Source organism: Hesperophylax consimilis, chromosome 6, assembly GCF_061612785.1.
Source record: "Hesperophylax consimilis isolate HC1 chromosome 6, BYU_Hcon_1.0, whole genome shotgun sequence".
Classification (NCBI taxonomy): domain Eukaryota; kingdom Metazoa; phylum Arthropoda; class Insecta; order Trichoptera; family Limnephilidae; genus Hesperophylax; species Hesperophylax consimilis.
In genome coordinates this window covers 39,476,541-39,498,407 of record NC_142841.1, presented here as the reverse complement: position 1 = coordinate 39,498,407, position 21,867 = coordinate 39,476,541, and the positions used below count along the sequence as shown (strand labels likewise).

The 21,867-nt window shown below is 36.8% G+C and overlaps 2 protein-coding genes across 2 annotated transcripts; both read left to right on the top strand.

The window, feature by feature from the left end:
* Positions 1-5,369: 5,369 nt before the first annotated feature.
* Positions 5,370-7,362, top strand: LOC149423339 (trypsin-1-like). The gene is made up of 4 exons (XM_089632727.1): positions 5,370-5,415; positions 5,541-5,715; positions 5,867-6,122; positions 6,284-7,362. Exons 1-4 carry the CDS (start codon positions 5,370-5,372, stop codon positions 6,575-6,577), a joined length of 771 nt encoding a protein of 256 aa, XP_089488853.1. The 3' UTR covers positions 6,578-7,362.
* An 8,256-nt stretch (positions 7,363-15,618) lies between these two features.
* Positions 15,619-15,916, top strand: LOC149423338 (trypsin Blo t 3-like). Its single transcript, XM_089632957.1, has one exon. It carries the CDS (start codon positions 15,714-15,716, stop codon positions 15,900-15,902), a length of 189 nt encoding a protein of 62 aa, XP_089489083.1. The 5' UTR covers positions 15,619-15,713; the 3' UTR covers positions 15,903-15,916.
* The last annotated feature ends 5,951 nt before the right edge of the window (positions 15,917-21,867 follow it).

The following is a 21,867-nucleotide window of genomic DNA, read 5'->3' as shown; positions in this document are numbered from 1 at the left end:
TGTTTTGACTGCCCAACTAGAAGGATTTCCGTTTAAGGACAGTAGAATTAGGATTAGTATTAACATTTTGATAGGTTGTTTGATAAGATTGCTTGATTTTATAATTTGGTAGGCGGGAATGGGTACCGCCGCCCTGGGAACCATTTATTGGATGACCAACACCTCTGCCACAGGTCACCCCAAATGGTTCGCTACGTTTGGTGACTTAGCAGGGGTGCCCGGGTTCATGGGTTAAGGTTTGCCCGGGTCTTGGTGGCGGGTGCGTCGGCCCACCTTCTGCGTGGCGGGCCGGTTGGGAGATGCTGGTTGAGGGAGACCCTTTACAACCGGTTACCGCTGTCCGGGCCGCTCGATAGTACAGGGGCCCGACCCTCAGGCTCACGACTAAGGGTGGGCTGCTCCATCAGCGAGTGAAAAAACCCCGCCACTGCTGTTGTGCCGGTTCGTGACCGGAGGGGACCCAGCAGCAGCGTTTGGGGCGCATTGGATGCCCTCTCCAGCCGGACTCTCCCAGCCTATCGCCTAGCACCGCAGTGGGTGGGCTGGAACCAAACGCTCATCACTCCTGGACAGCCTGAACCCCAGATTCCTACCCACCCCTCATAACTTTCCTTTCCAGACCTTCCTTTCACCTCATACCTTTACAAAAAAAATAAAAATAAAAATAAAATCATGAATATACAAAATAAATTTAACATCAATACAGCGGCGAGTAGCAGGCGTCCCCGGTGCGGGCCAAAACTGTTGGTAAATTTTGCCAACATTTGCGGCCTGCACACAAATTTAAACTCCGTTCATCACCATCTTTTATCCCAACGTCCCAACCTTCTTTTCCTATCCGAAACTCAGATAGCCGAGCCGCCTACTCCTCCTATCTGGACTGCCCGGGCTTTACCCTCGCAAGCAAGTTCCGACTCAAAGGAGGAGTCTGCCTCTATAGTCGATCTGACGTCAACTGTGTACGACTATTGAGTCTGGAAAACTCCAGATTCGACGTAATTTGGGTGCGCGTCAATCTTGCCAGTACGGCAAGATTCTACGCATGTTTATACCGCTCACCGAACCATAGCGAATAAGACACTTCCGAACTCTTCAAACATTTGAGCGATACTATTGATGATCTCTTGCCCCGCTACCCTTCGGCCGAGTTTATTGTTCTGGGGTACTTCAATGTTCATAACGAACCATGGTTGAAGTTTTCAGGCCCAACGGACTCGGCTGGCCGACAGGCGGAATCCTTTGCCATTTGCTACGGATTAGAGCAATTGGTTCAGGAGCCTACAAGGGTTCCTGATGTCCAGACTCACCGCTCCAATCTGTTAGACCTATTCTTAACTACTGTGCCACACGGTTATAAGATTGATGTCACAGCGCCTCTGGGATCATCCGACCACTGCCTAGTGACGACATCAATCCCCGTTAACCTCAGACCAACCAATGAGAGGCTGAGGAGAAAAGTGTGGCACTATAGGTCAGCAGATTGGTTCGGTATGCGGGCCCATTTCAACGCTTTTCCGTGGTCAGCTGTTTGTTTTCGGACTTCGAACCCTTCAAGATGTGCCCAGGAGATTGGTGAAGTCATCAAATAGGCAATAGATGGCTTCATACAATCGACTACTAAAGAAACTGGTGTGGGCTCAAAGCCGTGGTTCAGTCGACAATGCTCCGAAGCAGTTCGACGAAAAAACGCGGCTTACCGAGCCTACAACACATCTCGAACGCCCGAAAGCAGATCATAATATAACAAATCGGCAAAGGAATGCAAGAGAATCATTAATAGGTCGAAATTCGAACACGACCTGCAGATCAGCAAAAAGCTGGCTGCCTGCCCGCATGGCAGTAGAGCATTCTAGTCGCTTGCGGGCTCAATAGGTCGAAATTTTTGCAAACCCAGTTTGCCACCTCTTACCAGACCTGACGGCTCACTAGCAAACACCGCCACCGAAAAAGCTAACCTATTAGAGAAAATGTTTGCGGAAAACTCGACCCTCGACGACGGAGGTGCTGTTCCGCCGTCGGTTCCTCACTGCGGCTTCTATATGAAAAAGCTGAGGATCCGGCATCGGGATGTACTCCACGTCATACGGGGGCTCGATGTTAACAAAGCTAGTGGACCTGATGGAATACCTGCCCTGGTATTGCAGAGGTGTGCTGCGGAAATAGTTCCAGTTTTGACAAAGCTCTTCAAAATGTCCCTGAAGTGTGGCACTGTGCCCTCTGGTTGGAAAAAAGCGGTCATTCACCCTATTCCCAAGAAAGGTGACCGCTCCAACCCGGCCAACTATCGCCCCATAGCGATCACATCAGTTCTGTCCAAAGTGATGGAACGTGTGATCAACGACAAACTGCTCACATACCTCGAGAAGAACAAAATTATCAACGACCGTCAATACGGATTCCGGCGGAACCGCTCGTGCGGTGATCTTCTCGCGTATGTGACGCATGTTTGGGGGCGGTGCCTGGAACGTCACGGTGAGACCCAAACGGTCGCACTAGACATATCCAAGGCCTTTGACCGGGTCTGGCACCGAGGACTTGTCAACAAATTGCCTTCTTACGGACTTCCCGCATCCCTGTGTACGTGGATTGCTGACTTTTTAAGGGATAGGTCGATTCAGGCGGTTGCTGACGGTTTCATCTCTTCCTCGCACTCCATAAATGCTGGCGTCCCACAGAGATCGGTTCTGTCTCCAACTTTGTTTTTGTTGCACATCAATGACCTTTTGACATGTGCACCGATTCATTGTTACGCGGATGACAGTACAGTTCATGATAGCTTTTTGTTTGACAAGCCCCCAAAGGGCACACAAACTCCAACCGCTCGGGGGGCTTTGAAGCAGAGAATGGACAGTTATCTCGAGAGTATTTCCTCCTGGGGTAAAAATAATCTCGTTGAATTTAATGTTTCAAAGACCCAATCCTGTCTGATTACGTCTAAAAGGGATCCAAATGATAATCTAGTTTCCTTCAACGGAAGCAATCTTCCGAACAGGCCTTCCATTGATATGCTTGGTATAACTATAAGTGACCAGCTCAGGTACGGGGGCTCCATCGAAGCCAGAGTGAAGTTGGCCTCTCAGAAGCTGGGCGTACTGTACAGGGCCCGCAGATACTTTAATAATACACAACTGCTGACCCTGTACAAATCGCAAGTGCGCCCTACTGTCGAATTTGGCAGCCATCTCTGGTCCGGAGCCCCTAAATACCTGAAAAAAACCCTTGACTCTGTGCAAAAACGGGCGGTCCGTTTGATAGATTCCCCAATCTTAACAAACGGACTGCAATCTTTAGAGCACAGGCGTCAGGTAGGTATGCTGTTATTGTTCTATCGGTATTACAATGGAAGATGCTCTGAGGAACTAGCGTCATTGATCCCTTCGGCGCCGGTGCGTAGTCGGGATACACGCCAAACGCGCGCCCAACATTTGTACACAGTTGACACTTGTCACATGAGAACGGGTCGCTTCTACGATTCATTCTTAAGTTCAACAGCTCGGCTGTGGAACAAACTGCCGGCCTCTGTGTTTCCTCCCTCCTACAACATGGAACTTTTCAAGACCCATGTTCACTCCTTCCTCTCCACAAAAAGACCCTCCACACAGCATCCCCAAAGATGACATAGGCCCTGAGGGAATTTATTTTCTTCAGGGCCTCCTGTGTGGAGTTAATATTAAAAAAAGTACAGTATTAAAATAATAATGAAATAATATGTTTGTTTGTCTTATCTTACTCACCAAGATAGGGAAGTCCCTGTGATAGGCGGGTGAAGTTTACAGATCGAATTTATTTATAATGTGATTGATAATTTATAATAATTACTGTAATACAATGTTATATTAATAATATTTAATATATTAATTTATTTAAATAGATAATGTGAGAAATGTCTGTAGTAGTTAAAGTGTATATTGTATGGGTATTATGAATGAGATGTTTAGCAGATGTAAGGATCTATTACAGATAAATTGAACACATTACATGACACTGTAATAAATTGAACCCGGTGATGACACTGGTAACCCGACGCATAGAATTTTTGTTAAAAAGCACTCATGGGACTCCTAGCAGATGTAAAACATTGAAATTATTTTTTATTGAAGGATGTGAAAATTAAAATTAAACAAGTCCTTATACTTTTGATAATGAAACAATTATCTGGCCGGGAATCTGCATGCAGCTTTAGTATGACCAAAGCGGCAGCAATTCAAACATTGCGTGTTGGGATAAGTATACATTTCAAGCGGTAATGAATTGAAGAATAAGTTTATATTAGAGGGAAGAGATTATCCTTTAAAGGTGATGACCACAGATTGGGAAGGTTTCCAAGAAACGTTGCCCTCAGAGGAGTGCTTGTAATTTATAAAAAATAAATAAATAAAAATAAATAATAAAAATTAATAAAAAATAAATAAATAAAAATTTAGCCCCACTGGCTTTTATGGGATTGCCGATGTGTTGGAGGGTTTGGAGTGAAGATAAGTTTTCTGCGATGTGGACAGATCGTTCCAAGTCCATGCGAGTGAAAATAAAAGTGGTTATATGAGCCAGGAATTTAGAATTCAAAGATATGAATATGTTTTAAATAAAGTTGTTGGCGAATAACCCCGTAAGCAATTCAACAGAGATTCGAAATCGACCCACGGCTTTTACATCTCCAGGCTTAATAGAAAGGTTATTGCTATTTTCTGGAAATTTATCAAATTCAAGCGGAAGAATGCTTTTACCTAGATCGGTTTTTTAAGAGTATGATATGTACGGGCCACAAGAAAGGAGGATAATAAAAGTTTGTTGGAAGAGGTTGAAAAGTGTCGGTAGGGAGTGTGAAGTCGGAGGCAAGTCTATTTTAATTGGGGAAGAAGGGCTAAATTTCCTTGTTTAGTTTAAGTAAGAATAACAAATTCACTGTCTGAAATTTCTGTATTATAAATCGGTAAAAAGTGATCCCCGAAAGATCAGGAAACAAGAGTTCTCAAGGCACACAACAGAACAACTTTTTTGAGCAGAAGACGGAAAATATTGGATTTTGGATTATTTTTTGAAGAAGCGAAACAAAACAACTGATGACAACCAAATGTTATTGTTGCCCTCCTCCGGGTTCATATTTTAATATATTCAATCTGGATTTTACCCACTCTGTTAAATGTCGATGATAAAATTTGGCCACATAAAAAACTGTTCGGGTGAACGCTTTTCAGGGAAAACCTACAAAAACATTAATTAGATAAGATATGTTAAACTACACATAGAAATGATTATAGTGATAATATATATATTTGAATGATGTTAATCCTAGTATATCGTTAGATACGCATTCTTTAAACAAGAGTATAAATAGTCCGGTTCGACAGATATTAGGTATCATTACCAAGATGTTCCAATTCGTGGTACTTGCTACTCTCCTGGCTGTTGCCTCGGGTAAGTTACTTAAATAATTTTTAAAATTCTTGATTTAGATTAATAACATAAACTCAAACTATGCTAAGTATTAACGATATTTTTATTAATATGTCAGAAATCTAATGGACTTATATTATTTCTAGCCGGCGTCCTCGGCCCAATCCGAGGAATCGGTCAGTCCCCCATTGTTGGAGGAACTGAGGCTTCCATCCAGGATGCCCCATGGCAAGTGGCTCTCCAGTACAACGGAGGACTTCGTTGCGGAGGATCCATCATCAGAGCCACCGTCATCCTGACTGCTGCTCATTGCACCCAGGGGTAAGGAAAAAATCTGAAAAAATAATATTCATGATCCTTCTTCTTTTACTGACAATGGGTTCTGCAGTAGAAACTAAAGTGATGGAGTCATTCAAAGATGCTCTCAATGTTTTTCATTTACACAATTCTAACATGGTTCGTTTTTTTCCAGAACATCCGCCGGAGCATGGAACGTCCGTGCCGGATCTAGCCAGCACGCATCTGGTGGCACTTCCTACAAGGTATCCACTGTGGTTACCAGCTCCTCGTACAACTCCAACACCCTGGACTACGATATCGCTGTCCTCAAGCTGTCCTCTGCCATCTCCATCGACAACCTGAACACCAGGCTCATTCCCCTGCCAGCCAAGGATTTGGACGTCGCCGCTGGAGCCAGCGCTCTCGTCACCGGATGGGGAACTACTTCCGTAAGTTACTTCATTTGTAATTCATCGGAAAACAAATATATCAACGAAACACTAACAAACGGTTTACAAAACTCTTTAATATGTTTTGTCATTTTTCGACATAACTTACGCTGCGTGTGAATTGTATTATGGTTATTATAATCAACTTTTCTTGTCCACAGTCCGGAGGCTCTATTCCAGCCACCCTCCGCAAGGTGACCCTCCCCGTTGTTGCCCAGGCCACTTGCGTATCTGCCTACAGCGGATTCAACACCGTCACCGCCAGGATGATCTGTGGAGGACGCGTGGGAGTCGGTGGCGTTGATGCTTGCCAGGGAGATTCTGGTGGTCCATTCGTCGTCAATGGAGTTATCGTCGGAGTCACTTCCTGGGGAAACGGGTGCGCTCTCGCTGCTTACCCCGGAGTATGGGCTAGAGTACCAGCACTGGTTGACTGGATCAATGCACAGCTGTAAATTTTTACAACTATTTTCGAATCTGTCTTTCTTCAAAAAAATTTTCACATACTTTTATACTTCCAATAACATTCCTGCTAAACGATGATCAATAAACAATTTTTCCTGTAAAAACACATTTTTATTTCTTCTTTCGTGAGCAACCATACTTATATACATTCTTGAGATTTGTAATCGATTTTTTATTAGGTTATTGATTGATGAAGCGCATTAATAAGAATAATTATTCATTGCAAGATATTTAGAGTAATTTTTCACTACCGTAATCTCAATTCGGACATAATAGCACTCCAAGAGTAGTGCTTCTAGATTTAACGATTTTAATGATAAACTAATGTTAATAAGACAAGGTTTTATGCATAGCATAAAGGATAACAAATAATTATAAGAAGAAATATCAATATAAAATGAAAACATTTCCCGGGTAAAAATGAATGCGGCCAACGGGAATTGAACCCGTACCTTCTGATGTCCGGTTAGGTGCTCTGAACCACTGATCTTTGTTGGCTTATTTCCAACCCTAAGGTTATTATGTAACCAAAGGTCGTTGTCGAAATGTATGAATAATTCTACTAAAGTGGAAATCAAGAAGCTTTTCACGTAAATGAATGATTTCTGCTTTATCAAGCGTGAAAATGAAATTTTTACAAACTTACGACAAATCACGCCTTTTTAAGGAAAAATGTAATAAAACCAAGTTTTAAATTTTATACCACTTTAAAAAATAAGAACAAGAATAAAAATGAAATAATTTTAATAAATTAAAAACACTTCAAATGCTTTAAATCAAAACTGTATCAATTTTTAAACAGTGTTAGTTACATACTTTGATATATTCATTTCTGTATTATGTACGACATTGTTTATTTATATTACTAAGATGTTCTCACTAACGCGTAAACTTTCGTAATACATCATGTAACCGAAAAGTGAAAGTTATGAAACCCTAAAATAAAACAAATATTTGCAAACATCATTTATTTTATAGACCCTCTCTTACTATCCCAGCATCCAAAAGATTCACAGTCATCCTAATAACCCATATGCATGTTACACCGGCAACTGAAAACTGAAACAACAGTGACAATTTTTATTTTTTTATTTTTTTTATTATTTTTTTTTTATTTTTTATTTTTTTTAAACATCACAAACGATGTTGCACTCCCATGAGTTATAAAACTCATTAAGGGATCGCCAATTGGTAGTTTTGAAATAGAAGATTAAAAAAATTAAAAAAAAAGAGTTTTGTACAGAAAAATTAGACCCAACCCAACCCAATGTGCAGACACAATGTATGAAGAAAACATTTACAAAACATTTCACAGAAGCAACAGACAGACACAACATATGAAGAATCACTTTAAAGATATGTCACAAAAAATTGTCTTATAAGACTTTATGAATTATTATAATCACTCATTTGATTTATGTACTGTTGGTGTCAAAAAGTTAAAAAAGTATCCTCAACGATGGACTATAGAAATGCATAAAAACAAAATCAGGAAAATACATTAAAAAGTACGGGCTCAAAAATAAACAGACCTAATACAAGATGTTTTACATTCAAAATACATGAAAAGATTAAAAAAGCCCATCATCTCTGGATGTACAAAGTTTGGTATTTGGAGATAATTAGGACGGCTATCAGAACAGAGTTTGTACCTACTTATGACTCGTTTTCCAAATAACAACCTTTCAACCCCTATTTTGCAATATCATTTATATAAATCATAAATAATAAAGGCCCTAGAATCGAGCCCTGTGGTACACCACATGTTATATTTCTATGATCACTTGATTATTTTCCAATAATAACCGAAGAGCACCTACCCGTAAGATAACTAGATAAAAATTTTAGATTGTTGCCCACGATGCCCAGATATTCAAGCTTTTCTAACAGAATCTTATGATCAACCGAATCGAACGCTTTTTCGAGGTCTATGAAAATGCCCTCTGCATATTTTCCTTGATCTAAGTGTTTTTGAAGAGTTAGTATAAAATCAAAGGCAGCACATTTCGTGTTGGAGAATTTTCTGAACCCATATTGTTGAGGCGTGAGAATATTATTAGTTGTGAGATATTTCGTTAGTCTATTTTTGATTACATGTTCAAATACTTTGGAGAAGACTGGGAGTATTGATATTGGACGATAATTAGATGGATTTTTTTGCAGTCTTCTTTGTGAATTGGAACGATTTTTGCTAGCTTTAATTGATCCGGAAACAGTCCACTCACTAATGATTGATTAATGAGAATAACAAGATGATCCGCTAATTTTTCTTTACAGAATCCGAGTAAGTTAGTTGTCATACCATCGACCCCTGGAGATGCATTAGTTTTTAGTTTTGATATAATTTTTAAAACTTCTAGTTTGTTTGTATTGGCCATGTAGAGGGACTGTAATGACTTTGGTTCCATGTTTATTGTATTTACGTCATCTGAATGAGATGGGATGCTCGCAGCTAAATTTTCACCAACCGATGTAAAGAAGTCATTAAACGCTGTACATATCTGCTTCGGGTCATTTATGTCTATGTTATTGATGGTAAGAGTTTCAATTTTAATTGTCAAGTTCTTTGGACTGTTAGTTATGGTTGAATTTATTGTTTTCCAGGTTTGTCTTGGATTATGTATGTTTTCTTTAAAAATATCTGTGTAATATTTTGTTTTGGCGAAACGTCTGTAATTAGTTACTGAATTTCTTGACTTATTTTTAAGTGATATAAGAAGACTGTTTAGCGGATCTTTTTTCCACTGTTTGCAGTTAGTATTTCTTTCTCTAATAAGAAGATCTAGTTTTTTGTCAAACCATGGTGTATTACCTTGCTTAGGGTTTCTTATTCGTAACCTTGGCTTAAATTTGCAAGTGTCAATCGCTGTTTTGATATATTTAAAAAATTGATTAAAATTTTCAGTTATATTGGTAGTGTTGTGAGAAAACGGTTGGATTTCAAAATATGTTCTCAAAGCCCTCTTATTGATACTGATGTTTATGTTTGGTGGTATTCTGTTGTTAGAGTGGTGTTTCAAAGAGTTTTGGTAGTCTAACATCATTACACTGTGATCACTTATCTGGTTATCAATATTGGAGGTCGTTGAAGATATGTTTTCTCTATTTGATATAATATGGTCTAAAAGAGAACTGCTGGTTTCCCTAACTCTCGTGGGATGTGTATTATTACATATAAATAATTATATGAAAATAAAGTGATGATATATTTTTTTGTTGTATCATTTTTTTTAAGAACATTAATGTTGAAATCCCCGAAGATGAGTGTATCTAGGCTACTTTTTTGTAATATAGATTCAAGAGATACTAGAAAAGCATTTATATTGTTGTTAGGTTTCCTGTATATACCATATATATTTAATGGTTTAAAATGTTTATATTGAACCCTAACTCCTAAAAAAGAGTTTTCATTTGACCACTTTTCAATAACTTTACAGTTAAATGTTTTGTGAGTATATATCGCCACTCCTCGTCCTCTTCCAGTAGTCCGGGAAGCAAAAGTACCCTGATAGCCATCGATGTTGAACAAAAATCCTTCTCCATCTCCCAGCCAAGTTTCGGTGACAACTAAGACGTGCACAGTATCCGGTATTCTTTTGAGCGTTTCTTCTATTTCGTCTACTTTGTTTCGAATATGTCTTCTGGCATTAATGCACAGGACTCTCAAGCTATTTTTTATAGGTATATAGTCATCCACCGATTGGTACTTCCTTTGTATGATTGATTGGTCAGCAGCTTTTTTCAACAAATTCCGGCGTAGTCTACTTTTTCCCTAACACGTTTATCCATCATCTTCCAGGTTGGACATTCTGAGTTGGTGGCTCTGTGATCGTTATGACTTACATTATTACAGTTGGTACATGTAGGCTGCTCTTTTTTGTTAGGGCAGGCCTCGAATTTTTGGTTGCCCCCGCAGTGAACACAGGCCGTTTCTTCCTTGCAGAACAATTGGGTGTGTCCAAAATACATACATTTATAGCATTGGACCAATGGTGACTGATCCTCCACTTTTAAACGTTGGTATCCCACATTGATATGGCCACCTTCTATCAAGCTTTTCCAGTTTTTTGGCGATAATTCTAATACGGTATTGCAAAGAAGTGCATTCCTATGATTTTTTTTTGTATTTAATGGATATTTTTTGCGAGAAATCTATACCTATCCTATTGTTTTGTTTCTCCAGGGAATGCATTAGGTCATCATTAGTAGCTCCCTTGATAAGGCCTCTAATTATAACCATAGGATTCAATTTTTTTCCTTCTGCTATATTTATTTTGCCTTGTAGCCCTTTATTTAATTCTTTTTTAAATTTATTTTTATCTTCCAGGGAGGCCATATTGAAGATTAATTTGTCGCTGTTATTCGATTTTCGCATGCGTGCAACACCGATCCCCAGAGTGCGAACATCTACGTGTTTTTTGATGAGTTTTTCAATGTCGGCTGATTTTTTCAGTTGCAGATTTACCATCTCTATTTCTGCGTTGCGAGAATAAGACTGGAGTCGCCCGGTCCCTGAAGACGCATTGCCATCCCCTCTCTATAATTTTTTTTATTTTTATTTTTAAATCTCTGTAAATTATACTCCAATGATATATATCTCCAATCCATAGACCATTTTCAAGATTTCACAATTCACTGATGCTAAGAAGTTGAAAGGAGTATCTTTTGGCATAAATTTTGTCCAGTTTACACGCACCCTAAAATACAACCACAACTTAAGAATCTTGACCCCCTTATCAGGCACAATAGCTCCTCTTTTCTTGTGAGGTAAACATGAACAATAATTACCTTAGAATATTTTTTAAATGCATATGTACTATTTAAGTTAAATTCTTAATATTACAAAAAATAAATTAAACAAAATTGTTAGCGTGGCAGCTGAAATAACTGTAAGCAAAATTTTTTTTTTTTAAATAATAAAAAAGAGAAACACTTTGTTTAAAGTCACTTTATTAGTGACTTTAAAAAAAGTGTTTCCCATTTTTATTATTTAAAATGTCAAGTCACAATTGATTTCATACATGTATTTTAGATTGATTGATTAATTTAATTAGTTGTAATATATTTGCAAGTTGAGGGCGGCTCAGCTCGTCGGTCGCTCTAATCAATACTTGCTTGATATTATAACCCTTGCAAATTAAAAATGGTTTTTTCCGGTTATTCTGTCATTGTTTTTTACCTGTCACTTTTTGAAAAAACCCAATTTTGATACACAAAATTGTTAACGAGGCAGCTCGACTGTAGACAAAAATTGTTATTTTAATTAAATACATTTTTATTATTATTTCGTTGTATGAAACTAGGTGACGCCGTCAAAAGGGTGCAAGAATACACCATTTGTCACAATTGATTTCGTAGATTTGTTTTCCTCTTTTGATTGATTAATTTAATTAGTTATAATTAGTTATAATAAATTGAGGGCGACTCAGCACGTCAAGTAGCTCTAATCAAGACTAAATTTGCATTATGGCAATTACAAATTAAAAATGGTTTTTCCGTTTGTTTTTTCATTTTTTTGTACATGTCACTTCTTAAAAAAACCCAATTTCGAAGAAATGATTCGTATCTCACAATCAAAGTCAAATAAAAAAACACATAATATGGTACTTTGGAAATACTTTTATGTTTGAACACATAAATGGGTTTTACAAATATAAATAATATGTTGCCGTTTTAACTTCATACTTTTTCATCCCCATTAAGTATGTATTGTATTTTCGTTGTAAAGAAAATATATTCTGATTTTCATGAACACCTGTTCCGACATCACGGTAATATATTGGTAATTTATTAAAAAATTATAAAGAAACATGTTAATTCATAAATAAGGCCTGCAATCACGTTTTTAACCAAAATTACCAATATATTGAAAATATTCTTAATAAAATAGCTTAAGTCATTTCTTTCCGTGTAGCCGGTGAGACTAAGACATGCACAATTGCTGGTCTCCAAGCGCTCTAGATACCGGATGTGGCTTAAGATTTTCATGACCAAAAATATTATCGTTGTATTTTTGGGTAAAATATATAATAAAAAAAACAATCACGTTAATAAGGTAAACTTCATTTCAAGCAACGTTTCAAATCTGCTTTTGCGACTTCCTCTCATAACTAAAACAAAAAACTGTAAATACAACTTTTTAAGACAGACAAAAATTTTCGGTATTTGAAAATCTCCTACTATCACAATGGTAAACTAGAAGAACTAACTAGATAACCCACACGCCGTTTCTCCGCAGGGGTAGGCAGAGAGGACGGAGTACATAATCCTAGCCTCGTTCACATTCATATTTCATCATCATCATCACTTTTGGCTCTAAAACCCCTGGTGGGTCTTGGCCTCCTCAAGAGTCTTCCTCCACTCATCTCGGTCCCGCGCCAGCTCTCTCCAGTTTCGAAGCTCCAAGGCAGACAAATCTTTGAGGACGTTGTCGCTCCATCTTAACCTTGGCCTTCCCAGGCTACTTCATATTTACTTTTCTATTATTCTGACTCTTGACATGGCCCGACTCAAGTATCTGATTCACTTGATTGTGGCATATCTTGCTCGGGCGTCCTTGACTTCTGATACCATTCGCATTTTTGTAATACATTCACCTTACACTTTTTTCTTCGCTCATCGCCTCTGCATGTCCAAATCATCTAAGCGTCCGTTTATTAATCTTACTCATTACGCTTACATCAGCCTCGCATTCTGTGCGGATCTTCACATTTCGCACACGCTCATGCATACATCATAGTAAGCCGAAAATTTTGCTTCGGTCGTGATGGGCGGGGACCCAGACGCATTGCCAACTCAGCCAATGACCGGTCGTATATTGCTTATTTTAAGAATTCAGGAAACATGAATAACAAGCGTTGTTTTAACATTGAGATATAGTTTTTGTTTTTGTTTCATGAAAATAAAATCACACGAAATACAAATTGTTTACACATTATACACATTTATCTTTTATATATCGTTATGTGAAATTTGGAAAAATTTTATTATACACAATTTTCTTCTTCCGGGAAAATTGGTAGGAATGTGGATCGAGCCAAGAAATCGTGTAAGTTTTGAGTAACTGAGAAATTCTAAGTTTCTTAATTTTATTTTTTGAAAGAATAACAAAATGTTCTTGGATGCGAGGACTAAAAGCATGATGCATGAGTGGAAAGAGAATGGTTTCCGAAATAGATTGTTTTTCTTACAAAATATCCTTGCTTTCTAGTGAGCATTTCACGGGTCTGAAAACGATTTATTTAAAACTATTTAGTTAGTTTGAGAAAAATATTTAACTACTACTTGTATTTTTAAGTATAACACTGATTTTACATTATTTTATTGATTTCGCAGAGAAAAATCTATAAAATGTATCTCGTTCTAACTCTCTGAAAATCCTGTTTATAAATTATTTTCAAAACAACTTATCAGTAACACATTATCCATACAAATAATAGTCTGACTAATTTTATTTAAATATAGAAAATAATATTTAAATAAAGGCTTCATCCTTCACGGTGCAAAGATAATGAGTTTGATGCATTATCTCACCGAATCTAATTGATTGAGTTAATCGAAGTACAAAATACATTCGCATGATCGATAGAAAGTATCATTACCAAGATGTTCCAATTCGTGGTACTTGTTACTCTCCTGGCTGTTGCCCAAGATTGATTTACTGGCCTCCGGTAAGTTGTTTTAATAATATTTCAAATATCACCACCTTTGATATTATAATACTTTAAATTGCAAAAGCGTAAAGAAAATAAAATTAAAAGTAATTTTCATGAAACTAATTCAAAAAAAATTTCTACAGCTGGCACCGTTATCGGTCCCATCCGTGGAATCGGTTCCTCTCTAAACTCAAACTATACTAAGTACTAACGATATTTCTATTAACATGTCAGAAATCTAATGAAATTGTTTAATTTCTAGCCGGCGTCCTCGGCCCAATCTGAGGAATCGGGCAGTCCCCCATTGTTGGAGGAACTGCAGCTTCCATCCAGGATGCCCCATGGCAAGTGGCTCTCCAGTACAACGGAGGACTACGTTGCGGAGGATCCATCATCAGAACCACCGTCATTCTGACTGCTGCTCATTGCACCCAGGGGTAAGAAAATAAATTCTGAAATTAAATTCTGAAATTAAATTTTGATTCCATACAATTTTCCATTATCAACTGTGGGATTGGAAGTTGAAACTGAAGAAAAAGTGGTTCTATCCTTCCATGATGCTACCATCGTTTTTCAAATGGACACAATCCTAACATGATTTGTTTTCTCCAGAACATCCGCCGGAGCATGGAACGTCCGTTCCGGATCTTCTCTGCACGCATCTGGTGGCGCTTCCTACAAGGTTTCCACGGTGGTTACCAGCACCTCGTACAATTCCAACACCCTCGATTACGACATCGCTGTCCTCAAGCTGTCTTCTGCCATCTCCATTGACAACCTTAACACAAGGCTCATTCCCCTGCCAGTCAAGGACTTGGCCGTCGCCACTGGAGCCAGCGCTCTCGTCACCGGATGGGGAACTACTACCGTAAGTTACTTTCTTCGTAATACAACTAAATACAAACATATTAACCCTTGGGACCTTCTAAGACCCAAACAGTTCCAAATGCCGTGCGCGCATTATACTCTCCTAAGACCATATTTGTCCCAGAACGACCGCACATTATTAAAATGCATATATCTCTCTTCCTCTCATCTAAAAATGAATTATTTCTTTTATGTCAGAAAGAGAACGAAATAGTGCTTGTTATTGTCGTTGAAAAAATGGAAGCTTGTAGAAGGTTCGATCCGTGCAAATCAATAACGTCTCAAGGGTTAAGGAGTAAACTCACATTTTTAATATATTTCGTATTTCTTTATTTTGCTACAATTATCGTAAAGCTGCACATCTCGACACAGGAATGCTTCATCTGCATGAGCAGCTTGTGATTTATAACTATTTTGTTTGTATATAAAATAAATTGATAAATAAAGTTAAATAGTGAACGAACTACGGTTATTATAATCATATTTATCTTTTCTGCAGTCCTGAGGCTCCATCCCTGCTTCTCTCCGCAAGGTGACCCTCCACGTTGTTGCCCAGACCACCTGCGTATCTGCCTACAGCGGATTCAACACCGTCACCGCCAGGATGATCTGTGGAGGACGCGTGGGAGTCGGTGGCGTTGATGCTTGCCAGGGAGATTCTGGTGGTCCATTCCTCGTCAACGGAGTTATCGTCGGAGTCACATCCTGGGGAAATGGCTGCGCTCTCGCTGCTTACCCCGGAGTATGGGCTAGAGTACCAGCACTGGTTGACTGGATCAATGCACAGCTGTAAATACTAACAACCATTTTCGGAGACCCTATCTGACTTCAAACTAAGTAATATTTTATTGCGTTCATCAATAACAATCCTTCTCAACAAATCTTAATTTATTCCAATAAACAAAACTTTCTGTAAAAACACATTTTTTTATTTTTTCTTCATTACGCTAACATATATGTTCTTTCTTAATAATATTCTTACGATTTGTTAACATCAACAGTCGAATGTTTATTAGGTTTTTCATGGACGAAGCACATTTATAAGGATAATTATCCATTGCAAAATACGCAACTGAATTTCTCCACTACGCTAATTAATTGGAACTTTTAGCACTCAGAGAGCAGTCTTCCATTAATTAATAATTCTCCAATTAAAAAACTGTAAGGTTAAATTCTTTTAATTAATAAATTATTTATTTGACTTACAAACAGTCTCTATAATAGTTATAGAAAGAATACATTTAAATATGACGGCTAAAATAATGACAAATAAGAATAACTAAATAATATTTTATAATTTTGATGAAGTAGCTCCAAAAAGATTAAATTTAAATACTTCCTAGGTGCATCCATTTAAAAAAATAATATTAGTGTCAATAATAACAATAGCAAAAAGTTATTTTATTTAATTCAATCTTCTAAAAGCGAGAATATTAGAAAAGATTTAATAAAAAAATGGAGTAAGTAGAAGTTAGCTTTGTTTAATCGGATGTTGGTTTTTACATAGTCAACGTCCCAAAGAAATAAACCAATTCTCGGGATCACGCAAATAAGAAAATTATGGCTACAGCCTTTCCTAACCTAACCAACAACTTGTGTAGGGTCACATTGGTTGTCAAAAGCTAATAGTTTGACTGTAGAAACGTCAACATTATTTTTTAATTTTTTTTGTAACTTAGGTTAGTTTATGGTAATACTGTCCTGGAGAATTTTACTATGTAGCCGATAGTAGTTGTCGATATATATGAATAATTCTAGTAAAGTGGAAACCAAGAAGCTTTTCATGTAAATGAGTTATTTCTGCTTTATGTAGCGCAGCGAAGATGAAGTTTTTACAAACTCACAACAAATCACCCCCTTTTGAGGTAAAATGTAATAAAACCAATTTTTAAAATTTATTCCACTAATAAATTACTCAAAAATAAGAACAAGAATAAAAATGAAATAAATTAGTTTAATTGTTATTTTGTAATATTTATTTAGTATGCGTTAAAGTTTCATCAACAGTTGAAAAAATGATATTAAAGAAAAGAAGATGTTAGCTTTGGTTTAATATGGTTAAACACACTTGAAATACTTTTGCATTCTAAAAAGTATCAATTTTTAAAAATTACCAGTTATATAATTTGATATATTCATTTGATATTTCATAAATTTGATATTTCAGTACTATGTGTGTACATTGTTTATTTATATGACTAAGATGTTTTCACTAAGGTTCAAACTTTCATAATACATCGTGTAACAGAACAGTGAAAATGATGAAACCCTAAAATAAAACAAAAATATGCAAACATCATTTATTTTACAGACCTTCTCTTACTATCCCAGCATCGAAAAGATTCACAGTAATTTAAATAATCCATATGCATGTTACTCCAGCAACTGAAAACTGAAACAACAGTGTCAATTCATTTCTGTTTCAGATTTTGCATATCTATTTTTGCGTTGCGAGAGTAAGACTTGAGACGCCCGGTCAACACAATTTTACATCTGTGGCATGTTCTAACAGTTACGGCAGTAACAGTACCTACTACCTACCTAAGTCGGACAAAAATTAAAACAACCGGGTGACGGGTAATCGGATTTCGGGTTCGTAAAAGACCGAGTTATTGTGATCCGTTCACGACCAATTGGGTCGTAAGCGACCTTGCTTGTTTAAAACGATCGATTGACCCAGCTCTACATAGTAAAATATCTTCATTCAATTCACTGATGCTAAGAAGTTTGAAGTGGTATATTTTGGCCTAAATTTTGTCCAGTTTATACGCACCCTAAAATACAGCCAACTTAAGAATCCTGATTCCCTTATCGGGAAAAAGAGCTCCTCTTTTTTGGTGAGGTTTACATGACCAAAAATGACCTTTTAATATTTTGTTTAATATATATGTGCAATGTAACTTATATTATACATATTACAATAAGTAAATTAAAAAAAATTGTTAGCGTGGCAGCTCGAATGACTGAAAGCAAAAAGTGTTATTTTTATTTGATATATTGTTATTATTATTTCATTATATGAAAATAGGTGACGCCGTCAAAAAGGTGTAAGAATACACCATTAGTCACAATTAATAATAATAATAATAAACTTATTTCACATAAAAATCATACAATAAAACATGCGGAAACTTTGACTAGCCAACTAGGAATGGATCCTGTTTTAGGCCAGTGAAATTGACAAGTTTAGTTCATATTATAATTTAGTACTTAATATAAAACAAAACCGGTAAATTAAATAACAGCCAGATAGTAGTAATAAAAAGACAGATCACTACAGGAGTTGTAAGGTAGAAAAAATGGGAAGGGTAGTTTATAAGTTTATAATATAGTTGGATGATTAGAAAATAATCGATAGCATTGATAAATAAAGTACAGATTAATACAGAATTGACCATTGTATTCAGAGGTGATAAATATGTGTTTTTGTATTGTTGTACTTAAAAAAATTATGTATCAGTGTTTTGACAATAATGTACATATATATTTTTTATAATGAGATTATCTATTGATCAACATATCTTCACTTTTTACCCTCCCTAAATCAAGGAGCCAGTCGTTGACCAATTTACGCAAAACATTTGTACTTTTCGTTTTCCAAGCATTAGGAATGATATTAAATAATTTAGGTCCTAAGTACGAGAATTGCCGTTGCCCAAGGGACGTCGTGGTTTTTATTGGGACTATTGGATTATTCCTTGAAAGTCGGGTGTCGTGAAGGTGGTCGATGGAAGGGAAGTGCTGACGTTGTTTTTGTGCAAGCAATATAATTTTTCTAATATACAGTTGTCTAACATCGAGAACTTTTATTTCCGTGAATAATGCATCACTGGGGTACCTGAATGGTTTTTTGAGGATGACTCTTAGTAGTGATTTCTGTGCTTTAACCAGGGAGTCTAATATTGTTTTGGCACAGCCACCCCAACCTAGGGATGCATATTCGAGTAAAGAATTACACATGGACTAGTATATTGATTTCATATCTTTTACAGAGAGAATATTTCTGATGGTCATAAAGAGGTGGGTAAGTTTTCTGACTTTTGAGGCAGTTGAGTTAATGTGTTCTTCCCATCTCAGATATTTGCCAATGGTGATTCCTAAATATTTTAAACTATCTACGGATTCTAGGTTTTTGCAAGTACAAGTATTCGGTTCATTACAAATGTGAATAGTAATATTCAGTATTTCCTTGGGTTGTCCCACTTGAGTTGCACTAAAACGTATAAATTTTGTCTTTTCCGTGTTGAGAGTAAGGAGATTATTATCTAGCCAATGTTTAACATTGTTTATCCCAATTTCGGCTTTTCTATGCGTTTCGAACCAGTTTTTCGCCTCAAATATTAAGACCGTATCGTCAGCAAAAGTAATGATATGATCGGCAAGGTTACTGTTACAAAAATCATTAATATAAATACTAAACAATATCGGTCCTAAAGTACTTCCCTGTGGAACACCAAATTCGATATTAGCTGGATCGCTTAGAGTGCCACTAATATTAACTCTTTGGCTTCGATTTTCTAGATAGCTTCCTAACCATTCAAGTAACTGCCCCTGAATACCGATTCGTTGAAGTTTTTTCAAAAGGATTTTGTGCGAGATGGTATCAAGCTTTAGCCAGATCCAGAAAGAGCGCGATGCTTTTAATTCCTCGATCGATGTTATTAGAAATTACTTTAGTAAGATTGCCAATGGCATTTTCGGTACCTATACCCGGTCGGAAGCCAAATTGTCTTTCAGAAAGAATGTTATTATCTTCAAGGTAAAAGCTAAGACGGTTTTTGACAATTTTCTCGATCATTTTTGAGACCGAATTGACCAGAGATTTATCTCCATTTTTATGTAGTAATACAACAATTGAATGTTTTAGATGGTTAGGGAATATTCCTGATTTGAGACTTAGATTTGAGATAAAAGCTATCGGAGTTGCTATGAATGACTTAATTACTTTTAGCAGATTTGTCGAAACTTTGTCTGGTCCACAAGCGTTGGATGGCTTTAGGTCGTCAATTATTTCAAAGACTTCGTTCGTCGATGTTTGTATATTGTCTAATTTATGGTTGAGGTTAGAGGCGACCAACTTGGCAAGATCGGTTTCAGTTTTATTGCATTTATCGAGGATATTCTTGGCAAGTGTGGTTCCCACCGACGTGAAGTAGTTATTAGCAAAATTTTCCATATGTTTAGGATTAGAGGAGTTTGTGTTACCGATATCTAATGATTTAATTTCGGAAGACCCGTTGATTTTTGTTTTACTAATATTACGAAATGCTTCCCACATACGTTTTGGAGAATGAGAATTTTCGTAAACGAACGTTTTATAATAATTTTCTTTAGTATTTTTAATAATCGTTTTGCATAAGTTCCTGTATTTTTTATAGTGAGTTTGAATTAAAATATTATCTGGAAACTTTTGCGCCCTTTTGTGGAGTTGATTTCTTTTGTGAATCGATTTGACAAGGCCGGGAGATATCCAGGGCGTAAGTTTTAACTGGCTGTTCGGTATGAGTTTGTTACTTGTATGTTTAGATATATATATGTATGAAGGATGGAGATGAATTCGTTCATCGCAATGTCAGTATCAGTTTGATCAAATACTTTTTGCCAGTATTCTAATTGCAAGTCCTCAATTAAATTCTTGTAGTTTGTTGGAGGGACGTACTTAATTTTTGCAGTTGTGGGCGGTGTAACTTTAAAGCAGAGGGCTGTTGTGTAGTGGTCGGAAATTGAAGTGTGGATAACAAAAGAGTCAGTGAAGTTAATATTTTTTACGTTGATGTGATCCAAACAGGATTTGTTCGTGCCCTGTTCACGAGTAGGTGTATTGATTGTTGCTATGAATCCGTTTTCTGTGAGCATGCATAAGGAGTCGTCGAATTGGGAGTGAAATTGATTTCACATTTTTGTTTTCGATTGATTGATTAATTTAATTAGTAATTATTTATTTGAGGGCGTCTCAGCGCGTCAAGTCGCTCTAATCAAGACTAAATTTGCATTATAGCCCTTACAAATTAAAAATGGTTTTTCCGTTTGTTTTGTCATTGTTTTTTACCTGTCACTTCTTGAAAAAACCCAATTTCGAAACACGAGAAATGATTCGTACCTCACAATCAAAGTCAAATAAAAAAACAGATAATATGGTACTTTGGAAATACCTTTATGTTTGAACACATAAATAGGTTTTACAAATATAAATAAAATGTGGCCGTTATATACTTTTTTCCATCCCTATTAAGACAATTTATCTTTCGATTTTGTAAACCGCCCAAGCGTCTCTTCTGCTCCCAACCATCTATACACGGAAAGAAATCGATTTTGGTCCTAAGATAATTTTAGAGCCCTAATTAATAAAACACCAATTTAGGAATTTTCTATCGATTTACCTTGATTTATCATGATTTATCGTTAATGAACTGTTAATGTCCGTGGCTCCTCCTACCGTTCGCTCATTCGATGTGCATATCTAAATCATCTAAGCATCCCTTTATTAATCTTACTCATTACACTTACATCAGCCTCGCATTCTTTGCGGATCTCCACATTTCTCATACGATCATACGTACACCATAGTAAGACATTCCAGAAAAGGATATGTTAGTTTTGGTTTAATATGGTTAAAACACTTCAAATACTTGTACATTCAAAACAGTATCAAATTTTAAAAGGAGTAGTTATATACTTTGACATTTATTTATTTCTGTATTATGTATGTATATATTTTATTTATGTGATTAAGATATTTTTTCACTAACGTGCAAATT

Coding starts and splice junctions, on each gene's coding strand:
- LOC149423339 (XM_089632727.1), top strand. CDS start 5,370: ATGTTCCAATTCGTGGTACTTGCTACTCTCCTGGCTGTTGCCTCGG. Junction 5,416..5,540: donor TCTCCTGGCTGTTGCCTCGG/GTAAGTTACTTA, acceptor TATTATTTCTAG/CCGGCGTCCTCGGCCCAATC. Junction 5,716..5,866: donor GCTGCTCATTGCACCCAGGG/GTAAGGAAAAAA, acceptor GTTTTTTTCCAG/AACATCCGCCGGAGCATGGA.
- LOC149423338 (XM_089632957.1), top strand. CDS start 15,714: ATGATCTGTGGAGGACGCGTGGGAGTCGGTGGCGTTGATGCTTGCCAG.